Genomic DNA, 13,096 nt, shown 5'->3' on the forward strand with positions numbered 1-13,096 from the left:
GTTTCACTGCTGTTCATTACTGCCACAGCGAGTTGAGTTTGCTTTGAAAGAAGTGATCCTCTGAGTTCTTCATGCCATCTCACTGCCCTGGGGCTGGTTCCTGGGTTTGCATTTCGTTAAATGCAGAGACACTTTGGTCATCGTCAGCAGCTGACATTGACCAAAATGTCCGACCTTTTTTATGGGAAAGTTGCGAACACGTCAGTTTGGTGCCAAGAGAGAAATACTTTTTCTTTAAAGGACAGGTTGATTATTTTCCAACCCTCTCACTCTGCGTATATAAATGCAGTCCAACAGGGAAAAAACACGGAGTGGAGCGAAATCTGAGTGGATGTCAGGAAGATTTGTTTAAAAAAAGATGGAAGCAGATACTTTAACCTCCCCTGCATCTCAAGGAACGTCTGACAACGGCACCGGTTTAAAGTTTTGTTTGTTTTTTAATCAAAGAAACATGACACTGTCACAATAAATAACCATGCTTCGTACTGCTGATGCCCGCTTCCGTAGAAGCTTAGAGGGGGGAAATAAAAGTCAAGCTGAGAAAATAAAGAGATGCAACAAACCCTTTTTCTTATGCTTTGTCATCGTGCAATATTGTACATGGCGAGAAGTTTTGTTTTTTTTGGGGGGTTTTTTTTACTCCTTTCGGTTTCTTACAAAATATATAGATCCAGCCATCAATGGTGCTCTCTAGTGATCATGAGAGGGCTCTTCATCAAGAACCAGACTATTTACAAGTGAAGGAGATGGTGACTTATACACTACACCGCTGACCACACAAATACTTGTTTTTTTGGCTCCGGGATGAAAGGTGGTCAGCTTCTACACCATGACTCCTCGTGATGCATGACAAAGTCGCTAAGGGATGAGTGCTTGAGGAGGAAGGCGACGCCAGGACACACGGATGCCAAAACTCTATATGCTGAGAAGTTGGCTTTCATTACAGTCTGCCAGGATAAAATTTAAATACTCTACACACTGTGCGGCCTTGCCTTATGGTTGACATACAAGAGCAACAGAGGAATTCCAGCCTCTTATTTTATTTTCCTTTGTAAGATTAAATTAAAATAACAGCCATTATGACCCATCTGTCAAATCAAACGGTCACAGAAACTTGGAAGAAATCAGTGTTTGGGTTACGCATGGCATTACCTAAAAATAACACACCATAGAAATGGTTCATGTTTTGATTGCCTACTGCAGGATTGGGTAAATGGATTGCGATGGAAAGAACATCACCAGTTACAATATCTCCCCCTCCATCCTAATGATTTCAAATAAGGAACCGCGGGAAGGTGCGTAAATACTCAATAACTACCGAGAAGAAAATTGTGCCTGTTGACCAAACAGATTTTCTGTTCAAGTAAAAAAAACAAACAAAAAAACAACTCATTCTGTATTGCAGCACATTTGCACAAAGTCCTTGCTCGTCCATCTTTAGATATCCAGGTCTAACGGGGGCAGAATGAGGTTTTATCAGCAGCATAATCAGGTAAAACTAAAAAAAATAAAATAAAAAGGTATAATAAAACATACAAAGGAAAAGAAAATAAAACAAAAAGGTTTGTATAAGGTGATCGAGGATTTAAAAGTTGAAGGATGTTCCAAGTACCATATTCAGTTTAGGAAAACAATAAATAAATAATCCGCTTTACCGTGCCCTACACCACACGTTCAGCAAAACAAAATAGTTCCAAGGGCTCTTTGAGGGGCAGGCATGACGAGGTCAACTTTGGATCACAAGCAAAATAAAAGGACATCTCTTCATATCATGTCAACCGCGCAGAGTTAATATTTAAAATAATTTGTTTAATAAATGCTCAAGGAAGAAAGAGAAAAAAAAACCAAAACTTATATTCCCGCTTATTTTTCCAAATGTACACACTCGTCTCTATGTACAGATAACTCCTCTGTTGCCTCTCCTCTAGTTCTAGAACGTTGACAGGTAAACGCTACGGCCACACCCACACCGCTGTGGGTCCAATGCACGCGGCGTCCCCTGCACTGCACTTGGACACACCAGTTGATGTTTGTGATGGTTTCTATGGAGACATAAGTCTTCAAATGAGCCGGAGGACTAAAGGGTAACGTGTACCATGAGCAATGAATGGGATTTGCTTTAGAGTTTGTGCCAATTGACCGAATGACTATTTTCAACCTGGGAGGGGGTGGCGGCGGCTTGGCACCTCGAAAATAGCCGACGCCAATAGGGCGTTTGAGAAAACAAATTCACTTTTGGTTGGGGTCAGAGCAAATGTCATGCTTAATGGACATGAGGGTGAATGGATGGAGGTGGTGGGTAGGGTGGAGGGCAGTAGGCAGCGAGGTGGTATCCATAATGGCAATGGTGGTGCTATCGGTGTGTTGAGTTTATGGCATATTAAAAAAAAAAAAAAAAAATCGTGCCAACTCTCCCAAAATCAAAGTCTCAGTTCAACTGTCGGGGAGGTGAGCGGCAGGTTGGATGGAGGAGCGGAACCAGGCCGGGGGGGGGTCGATGCCGTCCCCAGCGCAGTGCGGGACCCTCAAGCCAAGTCTCAGTTGCTAAGGAGAAGTTCTGTCGCCGCCTCCACGTCCCAGGATTTTGAGGACAAGGCCGCTACTACTGCGTTCTAGAGGAAAAAAAAAAAAAAAAGGGGGGGAGAAGGGCAGGGCAAGGCGGCGTGAGGCAACAGTGCGGACGTTCTTCACCACGCAGAACCCACTTGAATACCTTCGGACGTAGTCTTGCTGGTGTAAAATATTCAGAGAACCCCATATGGCTCACAACGCCAGAGGAGTGAGCCCCGCATTCCTGCCCCGCCCCTGGAATCTCAAAGATGTGAAACCCGGCACAATTTACTACCTGTGCTTCAATGGAGACACTCTCAAACCCCAGAGGGTCTCAACGTTTATCATCATATTTGTTGACCCAAAGGAAAAAGCTCACGGCGGCCCTGACCTTGTCGAAGCCCATGGCGCAGAGTTTGTCTATTTTGCGGTTGTAGTCGGGACTCGAGACGGGAGCGCCGGCGTAGATGTGGGACCACAGCCTTGACGTCTGCTTGAACATTTCCTGGTTCTGTTTGTACTGGTCGGGTGCGCAGAGAGAGAGAGAGAGAGAGAGAGAGAGAGAGAGAAGAGACTTGGTGTGACAAACATGGCTGATACATACGGAGCCAGTGTGCACAAAGAGAAGAAGTGATATCGTGCCTTCGGAGAAAGCAGAACTAATGGATGGAACGGAGCGGCTCGGCGAGGAGCCACGGGAGGAGCGGAAACACGGCCCGGCTCCACTTTCTGAACCCGGCATCGTGCACCGCCACGCATCAGAGCGTTGTGCCGTGGCGCTGCACTCCGTTGGCTGGTGTTTATCTGGCTCCAGTTCAAATACTAAAGAACCTGTGGCTTGCCATTGCAAGGGGCGTTCAAGGCGTTCATTTTAACAAGGATAAAGTCGATTGTGTGTTCATGTTCCCTATCTGCGTGCGACTAGTAACTGTGATGGTAAACAATGTCCTCAAACAAACTGTGTATGTACATTAGACGGTATCAGGGTTCATCCTGGCGTTACAAAATGAAATTCAAAGACTTTAAAAGTATTTTTCTGACGCGCTATTTTTTTTCCCCATTTTCAGGGACTTCACGCGAAACAAATATAATCCATTTTCAACGTGATCTTTATTAATTAAAATATAAATCGATTTTTTTTTTTCCCTTTTTTATTATTCTAATTATTATTATTATTATTATTATTATTCTTAATCTCATTGTCAGCTACGATTATAAGTGTCTCTTTTCAACTATGCTGGATGAAATGTACATTTCCTTCGCATAATCAATGTCGTAAAAGAGATCCTGGAAATGTTTTATTACGTTACAATTTTAACAATATAACCAGGGGGAATATCACAGGTTGCGTGTTTTTTCAAGGACCTTTCAAGAACTTCGACACAAAAGGGGCTATTTTCAAGGTATTCCAGTCCACTTCAATTGCTGAGGATGAAATTCTCGCACTTCAAGCGCCTCGCAGGAGCCCCGTGGTATTCGGTGACCTTCAGATAAGAGAGAGATGCACGCAGCAAACGTGCGGCTATCAGGAAAGGATAACTCCTCACCTGGTTGGCTACTACTGCGTCCTGGGGGTCGTCGGGTTCTGCTGCAGCCAGCAGAGCTTGTAGAGAGAGCAGCACCGTCCGCAGAGTCATGGCCGCCGCCCTGAGACAAGGCACAAAGTTTAAAAATGACGAGAGAGAGGAGAGGAGAGACCGGAACGAGGGCTGAAGGAATCGGGCTCTGCTCAACCACTCACCACTGGTCTTTTAAAATGTCCAGGCATATGGCTCCCGTCACAGAGCTGATGTTGGGATGCCAGATCTTAGTGATGAATCGCACCTGGGTGGGGGGGGAAAACCAAGTGAAACTGAAACAAGTCCACAAAAACAAAGCGGCCCGGAGGTCGCGTTGTGTCGCGTGAACGTTTCGATAACAAGGTTTTAGAGCAGGCGAGGAGCATCGGCGCCCGTACCTTCGGAGGGTTGAAAGGGTACGTCTCTGGGATTTTAATTTCGAGCTGATACCTGCCGCCTGGGGGGGGGGGGGGGGGGGGAGTGAACGTCACAGGGCAAAGCGTTAGAAGGGTTCTGAGGTAAAGAGTGAGGAGACGTCTGATTCCAGCTGTGTTACCTTCGTACGGTGTGTCTGGAGGACCGGCTATCTCTCCTCTGAGCTCTGTGAAGTTTTCATCCACCAACTCGACTTTTATTTGGTTTTTACTCGTCTAACCAGGGGAGAGGGTGGGGGGAAAAAAGAATGAAATGTCATTAATACCACTTGTCGGCGTAAGCGTCTCAGTGGACGCTGCTGACGACCATATCCGTCAAACAGGCAACCTAACTGGGTGTTTAAAACGAGGGCAGGCGATCTCCATCCTAATGTCGCGATCTGGTTAAATGGTGTCTTGAAGGCTGCATTTTACTACGGTAACACAATATCAATATCAAGATCCAACACAGTGTGACACCCCCCCCCCCCAGCCCCCCCTCCATAAGATGTATGTGTCACAAGAGGCAAATGGTGTCATGTGTGAATAAACCATTTAAACGAAATGAAATGTTTTTCAGTGTCGAAAACATATGGAAACATATTGAATCACGTATAAAATATGCTGTTTATTTGTGAAACGTAGATGTGATTGTGTTTCTGTTTTTCGGCATTTAAAAAAAAAATAATCTTTTAATAATTAAATCTTGTATTTGTGAGTGGAGATGTACATATTTACGGCTGTTCTTTGCACAAACGCTCGATGCATATTTGTTGATTGGTGTATTTTGTTCACCCTTTTCCATTTGTATTTTCATGTGTGTCGACATGTTTGTCAATTGTGACACGCAATCCCTCCCGTAGTCAATGAAAAGGTCATGATCGTGGCAGCTGTAATACCGGCACGACATTATAATCCCCTGGAACGGCCACATTTCCTCCGCTCCTCTGCTAATGTTGGAGCAGACACCGGACCAGGAGTGTAGGGGGTGCTAAGCTAACGATGCTAGCTAGGTGGGAGGCAGCTGTCAAAACTAGTCTGGCCAAAACAAGGCTGGCTTTAAGTTGACTAACTTGTCCAAAATCTTCCAAGTAGTTTTCCCCACCGCTCTGTAGGACAGTTCGGTTTTCAACAGCTGCCCGAATTAATGTCGTTCGCGTTGTTTGAAGACTGACGGGGGAGCCGGAGGCCTACCAGTCCCCACCGCACCGAAGCCGCGGTGTTTCCTGAGCGCAGCGCCCGGCACACCGCGGCGGCTGCTCCCGCCGCCCGCCGGCTGAAGTTCTGCCACCCAGGCCCGACGCCAGCTACCGCCACAACCGCGAGACACGCCTCGCACACGAGCACGGGGCGGTTTGGCGTGCGCTCGGGGGGGGGGATCCGCCGCGCGGGGCGACACGGGCGACAGCTCACCTCCTCGCTTTTCAGAACTTCCTTGAACTCCCTCTTGATCCTCTGGACCGCGATGTTCGCCATGGCTCCGTCTGGTCGCTCTGCTGCAGGCGGGGGCTCGGGGTCGGCCTCTGGTGGGTGGTGGAACTTCCCCCTCCTCTCCTTTGACTTTCAGTTCAGCGCAATTCAAACCGGCGTGGGAAACACGTCGACGCGGCCAAGGCAAAACGCGTGACTCCTGTAAACGGCAATATGCACAGAGCAAATGAGGGACGATAAGCCAAAGTGAAAATATGATTAAAAGACAAATTCATTTAAAAGCCTAGTTGTAAAACTGAATTAAGAAGAAAAAAAAAAGATTTAGGTTTAAACGTACATATAGACGTATGAAGACGGCCTAACATTGGGGAAAAAAATAAATAAAAATAGAGACGTTCTCCTCTCTCTGGGCTCTTTCCGCCTCCAGAACATTACCCCCTGAACACCCGGGCTGCCCGCGTCTGGAAGCGTCGTACCCCGTGTGACGCTTCCAACGCAATGGAAGCGCCAGCGCTTTCATTGCGGGACAAGAGTGTTTCAGCGCGACAATGTCTTTCTCCGCCTTTATTTGATTCGATTCGATTTTTGCATTTTTTTCAAACGCATTGTCCGTTCAAACGACTCCGCCGACTTTGATTTTTTTTTTTTTTTCCCCTTTCACGACATTAGAAATACGAAGTCGATTTATTTGTGACGTCGATCTCGACTTTGATGACGCTCAAAGCGCCCAGGCGCACACGCACACGCACGCACACACACACACACACACACACACACACACACACACACACACACACACACACACACACACACACACACACTTCTTACTGCCCTTTAAAGGAAATAGCGTGCGTACAATTGGCTGGTCTGTCGTTTGATTTTAGGTTTTTCCTTTTTCGTTTGTTGCCATTTTATTTATTTTTTTGTCACTGAATACGATATGAGATATATATATATATAATAACCCGTTGATTGCGACGGAGACACCGTCACAGCACCGGCTCCACCGAACGACTGGCGGTCGTTCCGTTTGTTTACCACCCACGCCAAGCCGTCACGCTCCGCCGGGGGGGGGGGGGCGGCTCCGGACCAATCGGGTGCCTCCGTCGAAAAGCGCGTCCTCGCCTCGGTGTCCCGGATGTCTCGGGGAGCTCCGAGCCACCCGCAAGGCGGAGGGATTCGGCGAGGGCGGCATGTCGGCGGTGCTTCGCCCGCAGAGGTGACTGCACAGCGGCGGCAGCGGGAGACGTTCGTCCGGGGCGTTGTTTTAAAAAAAAAAAAGCCAAAGCGCCGGTAAGTCGCGTTCGTATCCGTCTGCACGGACGCGTCTGCGTGATAGTATTGTCGCGTTGTGACGCGGACGAATGTGGCAGCCACTCGCTCGTCCGTGGAAAACGAGGTGCGGTTGTTTTGGGGAAACTGGGCTGTGTTTATAAGGTGGGCGGGCGGACGGACGGACGGACGGATACTTTCTGCATCTCCGGAGGGAAATCACGGTGGTGCACGCTGGTTCCAGATGCCGAAAGCCGAATAATCGAAATAAACGTACAGCGACTCCGCAGTTAACGCATTTCAGGGCAAACACAACCGTACATTCAAACCCAGAATGCGGATCCGTCGTATGGGAACGTATACGGCTCTGTGCAATATCGCAGATCCGGGGTCAGTTTTCCGCGATACATTATTGACATAGTAGCCGTAAGATGTATCACCGGACTGGTTCCACGTCAGCTCCGCACCATTTCACTATTATGAGGAAAAAATAAGAACACTGAAACGGACATGTCGATGATCGTAAATGATCAATATACAATCAAACGCAATCGGTACGGTTCACAGAATAGAAAAAGGGTCTACATCAAATAAGCGTAAACATTTACAATCATTCCCTCTTTATAAACAATTCACTCTGTAAAAAAATAAAGATAGGAAAAATGTGCAGGTTTGCTTGCATCTTTTACATATACAATAAAATCACTTAGTATACGGTGTGTGTCAGGGTGGGAAAACAACACGCTTCTAACAGTATAAAATATACAGTGTCAAATGTAATTGTTTTTCATGGTGTATTGTATCATCTCTTGTAGTTTAGCCGTAGGGATCCTGCATTACCTTTTTAACTGTGGGACAGACAATTTATCCAAACATCAGGCGATCTGATGTAGAGATCTGTCATTGAACACACAATCCAACGTAGAACACGGAGGTGGGGACACTCGGTCCTTCGTTCCTGCTGAGCAGTCTCCTCCCCCAGCGGCACCCAGAAGCACCCACCTGTGTCTGGGACGTTCTTCTTCTTTCCCCCCATTCTCAGGTTGAAAGCCACTCGATCAGACATGGCGGAGGGAGGCTACGACCCCTGCGAGTGCATCTGCTCCCACGAGTATGCCATGCGACGACTCATCAATCTGGTAAGAAAAGTACATTGACGTGTGCGTCGTCTATTTCCTTGGAATGCACTTGCATGCTTGATCATACGTTTTGGTGTTGGGATGAATCAAAAATCAGTAAAGTCGAACTAAAAGTGGATGCCATGTGAAATCGAATGTGTTCACATTGAATAGATAGATACTTTATTCATCCCTAGGGGGAAAATTGTAGTGTCATAGCAGCTCACATTAAAAAAGGCAATAATAATAATAAGGCAATAGAATTCAAATAGAGAATAAAAAGAGAATTAATATAATGGCTTCTAGCTCAACTTGTAAAGTCACTTTAAGCTTTTACAAGTTATAGGGAGCGGTGACTTACCTAACCAGCATATCCTGGTTCCTGTTTGCTCTTTGTCTTGGCCAGCTCATTCAGACGCACTGAGACATTATAACGTTGCACCGTGTTTGTTTTTATTTATATATATATATATATATATATATATACACACACACACACACACACAGTGTGCACTTTATTAGGTACACTTGAACAATCTAATGTAATCCAATACACCAGCTCAGCCATAAATTTTGCTTTATGTTACCTATAATCATTATTTTTTATGCTGTTAATTAAGAGGTGTTAATTTAATGATATGTTTTAGCATAAAAGTCATGGTTGGTGGTGGTTGAGAGGTCTGTCCCCCTCGTGTATGTCAATAGGGAGGACAAAAACACCTCTCAATATAATGTAGCTGTGGCAGTTTCGCCGACCACCCGCCACCCAATTGGCGTGTTCAGGGACCTCCGGCACAGAGACACAGAAGACGGGGTTGTAGACAGAGTTTATTGTTTGAGAGTTGGGCCAGCTGGAATTATCCCAGGAGCAGATAGACATGTCATGACACAGGCTCCTCTCCTGCGTGAGTGTGGGGATGGAGGTTTTACCTGCTGCTTGTTAGACCAACCAAAGAGCAACAGGTATGCAGCCACTCCCTCGATCCACCAATTACCTAGATCCAGGTCAGGTGTGGCTGCCCAAACCACACCATCCCCACACCACAGTAGTTCAGTACAACACCACATTTAACTATGACCTCCGTCATAAACATATAACATTATAAACTTTGTAAAGTGTGTGTGTGTGTGTGTGTGTGTGTGTGTGTGTGTGTGTGTGTGTGTGTGTGTGTGTGTGTGTGTGTGTGTGTGTGTGTGTGTGTGTTGCAACAAGGGTTCGGATCAACAATGTCACTTTGTGGTTGCGCATGACATAACCAAAACACCACAGTCTGTTGTGGGAGTTTTTCTCTACGCAGGTGACCTCATTAAATTCTGGTTATAAGTGTGCTGTGCGTAGTGAACTGCGATTGGCTCTGAATAAACATTGGAGAGCGCTGATTTGATGATCCTGATGTTGTCAGGAGAATTTAATAGCACCTCGTATCTGGCTTACACTGTGTACTCTTCAGGAAATGTGACAGTTTTCAAGAGGCTTACACCCTCAGTTTGTAAACACCTGGCTACATTCCCTTCAAGCTGTACATTTGCCTCCAAGATACCTATGAAATCAGGGAGCGTAAAAGATAGATTTTAAATATGACAAAACATTAGCGCTTCCGATCCTCAGCCAAAGGTGCGGGAACTAGAAGAATTAATATGATCCTTGTATAATTGGAGTGGGAGGAATGACTATTTCAATCGGAAACTGTTCCGCCAGATACATTTACACTTTACAAGGAATTTGTTCTTGTGAGGTTTGGTGCATTACACTGCAGACAGTTAGCGTGAATACAAAAAATAAAACCTCAAAAGTCATAAACGATTTAGAATATAATGAAGTCGAAAAAAAAGGGTAAGTGAAAATTAAATTGTCAGGAATATACAAAAAAAAATACGAAACAAATGCGATACTATGCACAGAAATAATGCAATAAAATAATAGTGATAATTAATTCAGGCTACTGTGTTTAATGTTCTCTTCCAGCTCAGGCAATCCCAGTCCTACTGTACAGACACCGAGTGCCTTCAAGAAAGTATGTTCAAGTGCTGATGGATTTTGCTGTTGTTGTTTTGCTGAAGTTGTTAAAATTGTCTTGTATCAGATGTCTGCGTATATCTCTGTGTGATATTGTGCGTCTGTGGGTTAAGTTCCAGGCCCCGGTGGATCAGTAGGTGGGGGAGGGGATGACCTGACTCTCCCCATGGTTCTGATGGGATGGATGCTTCTGGCCCTGCTCCTCTTCCTGCTCCGCCCTTCCAGCCTTAGAGGTCCCCGACCCATAGGAAAACCTTCCGGGCCCCACGACGTCAGTAGAAACACACATGTATTTCTGTCCTCATGTTCATGCATTTCAATTGAATATATTTATTCCTGGGGTTTTGTTTTACTTTTACATAATAAGCCTTGTTTGGGTTACAGGGCCATAGCCAAGGGCCCCCGGCACCAGCCGTCGACTAGCAGCAAAGGCACCAGACGATTGTCCCACCACCCATGCCAACTGGGCCAACACGGTCAGCAAGTTACTGTAACCAGGACCATCCAAACACCCTCTCAACCCTCATCCAGTTCTCTTTTTGCTTTTTAAAACCTTGTTGATGTATCCTCTTTCCGACGTTCATCTGAAGGACGCCCGACCCCCCCCAAAAAAAAAAAAAAAGAAACCTGGTTCAGTCAGATTTGGCTGATGAATTTCGTATATGAAGTCATTGAAGTGGTAACTAACAGAAACAAAAGAAGTCAGAGGAAGCAAGCTGTTTTGATTTGTTTACAGAGACTGTATATTTCTGCTCTTGAGTATGTGGAGCAGTGCACAGGGTGGAGGGTTTGAATTGTTAATTCCATTTTTGGGGGGAAAAACAAAAAAAACAAAAACATTCCACTTTGGAAAATGTCGCCAGTGATCATGTTGTACTCCAGGAGCTTTAATTATTTGGAAGTGCTGTAGCACAAGGCCAAAATTGAATAGATTTCAAGGTGAGTAGACTCGACTCCTGGAACTACGAATTCCCACGATTAGATGTGAGACACAGTGACAACGTGTGGCAGATTTAGTTTCCAGACAGGCTGCGGTTAATTCAACCAGCCTGTGTAGATGTGTCCTTTAGATCTATTTGGAAATAGATCAGTTAAACGGTGCAATAACACATGTATCATTTAATGGCTCAATTAGATATTCCTTGGAGTTTGTTGACATGCTGTTTAGCTGGCCGTTGATGTGGTTAATATCATATTCCAAACAAAATCCCCTTTCGCGTCTGAAATGATTCCATGTACTGTATTAGAAGAATTGTATAAAGACCTTGTCTTAATAGCCCAATTTTTTTTCAAGCATTTTTCGTTGCCCTATGTTTATTACTTCTGATGGCGTGTTATTCACTTGTGTAAAAGATGGCCTTGAAGGGACCTGTAGGGTATACTAGGAAGAAGACTAGGTGGGTAGCAGGTTTTTATTCTGTTGTCTATGTATGGCACGGTTATTCCTGGTCCGCACCAAATATTATGACACTTGCGAACACAACTTGGGAGACGCAGACAGGCCATCCACCTAAGCCCGCTTCCTAATATCCTGCTGTGCTCGGAGGCCGTTTGAGAATACGTATCCTACCGGTGTTGTTGCTGTGCCAATGGAAGGGGAATAGTTCTGGTCTGGGTACTTAACTGAATTTGGCGAAGGGAGATGAGGGAAGACGACAGGAAAGAACACTTGCCTGAAAGCTTGGTTCCCACCGCAAGGTCATTTTTCACTTTATTCGATCAGCTGCTTCGACAAATTTCTAATTACATTTCCATCTACGGTAGATAACTTCACCACAGTCCTTAATGTTTAGCTATAAAACGCCTTTATTCTACACATGACTTTGGCTTTGTGTGTTAGTAATGAAACGTTTCAGCCATTAGAATCTACGGTGCTAATGGTTTGAATTAGCATGAGCTGAATTTTACACACATGTCGGACAGGACACAAGTATTGTAGCCGCTGTAGATTTGAGTAAAACAGTCGCGTCTCCTTTCTCGACAGTGGCATTTAGTCCTTTGTGCTGTGTCTAAATCCTCTGAAATCAATTCTTGTGATTGGGTTTCATGACCTTGCTGGGGAATAAAAGCTGTGAGAGGGCGTGTTCAGAAAGATTCTAGGGCTCTGGTTTAGAGGGAGGACCGGAGATTGAGATGGTACGACAGGCAGACTGTGTCCTGTTGAAGGCCACAGTTTGCACTGCGATTATTTATCTCAAAGAAAGGGCTTCAACTATGCACTTTTCCTTACCAAACAACAAATAAAGTAAGTAATTTAAAGGTTGTTTTTTGTTTTGTTTCTTTTTTGCGTTCGTCCTTGTTCTTTAAAAGGAACTTTTGTACTATTAGCGGTCTCTTCTAAACCTGATAGACTTCACACACAATCATATTAATGTCAATTTCTTCAACTTTTAAGATGGCATTTGGTAGAACCAGAACGCTTCCTATTATCGCTTTAATGCCTTAAATTAACAAACGTCCATCTAGCTTTTGCGTATCTCGTGTTAGGTTATTTGTTGAGTATGCTTTTCTAGGCTTTCTATTACTATATGACAAATACTGACCTACATATGCTTAAAATCAATGCACAGATTTAGGATTGATTTAGATTTTCAGGTTTAGCAGTAATTTAGGCACTGCTCAGATGTTTACACATTTTGCTGTTCGGTGAATTATCCTTAGTTGAGGCAACAAAAGGTAAATAATTTCCACACGGTTTTGGTGAAGCAGAGCATGTCGTCTCCAGCCTCTTTGCAG

General features: G+C 45.0%; 2 protein-coding genes across 3 annotated transcripts; one reads left to right on the top strand and one right to left on the bottom strand.

Moving 5' to 3' along the window:
- Positions 1–425: 425 nt before the first annotated feature.
- On the bottom strand, positions 426–6,426 carry ube2kb (ubiquitin-conjugating enzyme E2Kb). Its single transcript, XM_079998803.1, has 8 exons — positions 6,291–6,426; positions 5,936–6,152; positions 4,666–4,759; positions 4,508–4,566; positions 4,292–4,374; positions 4,098–4,197; positions 2,942–3,070; positions 426–2,612 (listed from the first exon to the last, which is right to left on the bottom strand). Exons 2-8 carry the CDS (start codon positions 5,996–5,998, stop codon positions 2,538–2,540), a joined length of 603 nt encoding a protein of 200 aa, XP_079854929.1. The 5' UTR covers positions 5,999–6,152; positions 6,291–6,426; the 3' UTR covers positions 426–2,537.
- Positions 5,948–12,623, top strand: smim14 (small integral membrane protein 14). Of its 2 annotated transcripts, none has more exons than XM_079998805.1 (5): positions 5,948–6,048; positions 8,268–8,364; positions 10,310–10,358; positions 10,474–10,631; positions 10,745–12,623. In XM_079998805.1, exons 2-5 carry the CDS (start codon positions 8,290–8,292, stop codon positions 10,781–10,783), a joined length of 321 nt encoding a protein of 106 aa, XP_079854931.1. In that variant the 5' UTR covers positions 5,948–6,048; positions 8,268–8,289; the 3' UTR covers positions 10,784–12,623. The 2 variants fall into 2 exon arrangements, with proteins under 2 accessions (XP_079854931.1, XP_079854930.1); XM_079998804.1 differs by lacking the exon at positions 5,948–6,048 and adding an exon at positions 7,102–7,246.
- Positions 12,624–13,096: the final 473 nt, after the last annotated feature.

Source organism: Zeus faber (assembly GCF_960531495.2).
Source record: "Zeus faber genome assembly, chromosome: 4".
NCBI classification, from domain to species: Eukaryota; Metazoa; Chordata; class Actinopteri; order Zeiformes; family Zeidae; genus Zeus; species Zeus faber.

Bases quoted from the DNA above. Each gene is read 5' to 3' on its own strand.
- ube2kb (XM_079998803.1), bottom strand. From the start codon at position 5,998: ATGGCGAACATCGCGGTCCAGAGGATCAAGAGGGAGTTCAAGGAAGTT. The intron at 3,071-4,097 runs GTGAGGAGTTAT...GCACCCGACCAG, and splicing joins ACGCAGTAGTAGCCAACCAG to TACAAACAGAACCAGGAAAT. The intron at 2,613-2,941 runs GTCAGGGCCGCC...TTTTTCCTCTAG, and splicing joins GCGCCATGGGCTTCGACAAG to AACGCAGTAGTAGCGGCCTT.
- smim14 (XM_079998805.1), top strand. From the start codon at position 8,290: ATGGCGGAGGGAGGCTACGACCCCTGCGAGTGCATCTGCTCCCACGAG. The intron at 8,365-10,309 runs GTAAGAAAAGTA...GTTCTCTTCCAG, and splicing joins TGCGACGACTCATCAATCTG to CTCAGGCAATCCCAGTCCTA. The intron at 10,632-10,744 runs GTCAGTAGAAAC...TTTGGGTTACAG, and splicing joins AACCTTCCGGGCCCCACGAC to GGCCATAGCCAAGGGCCCCC.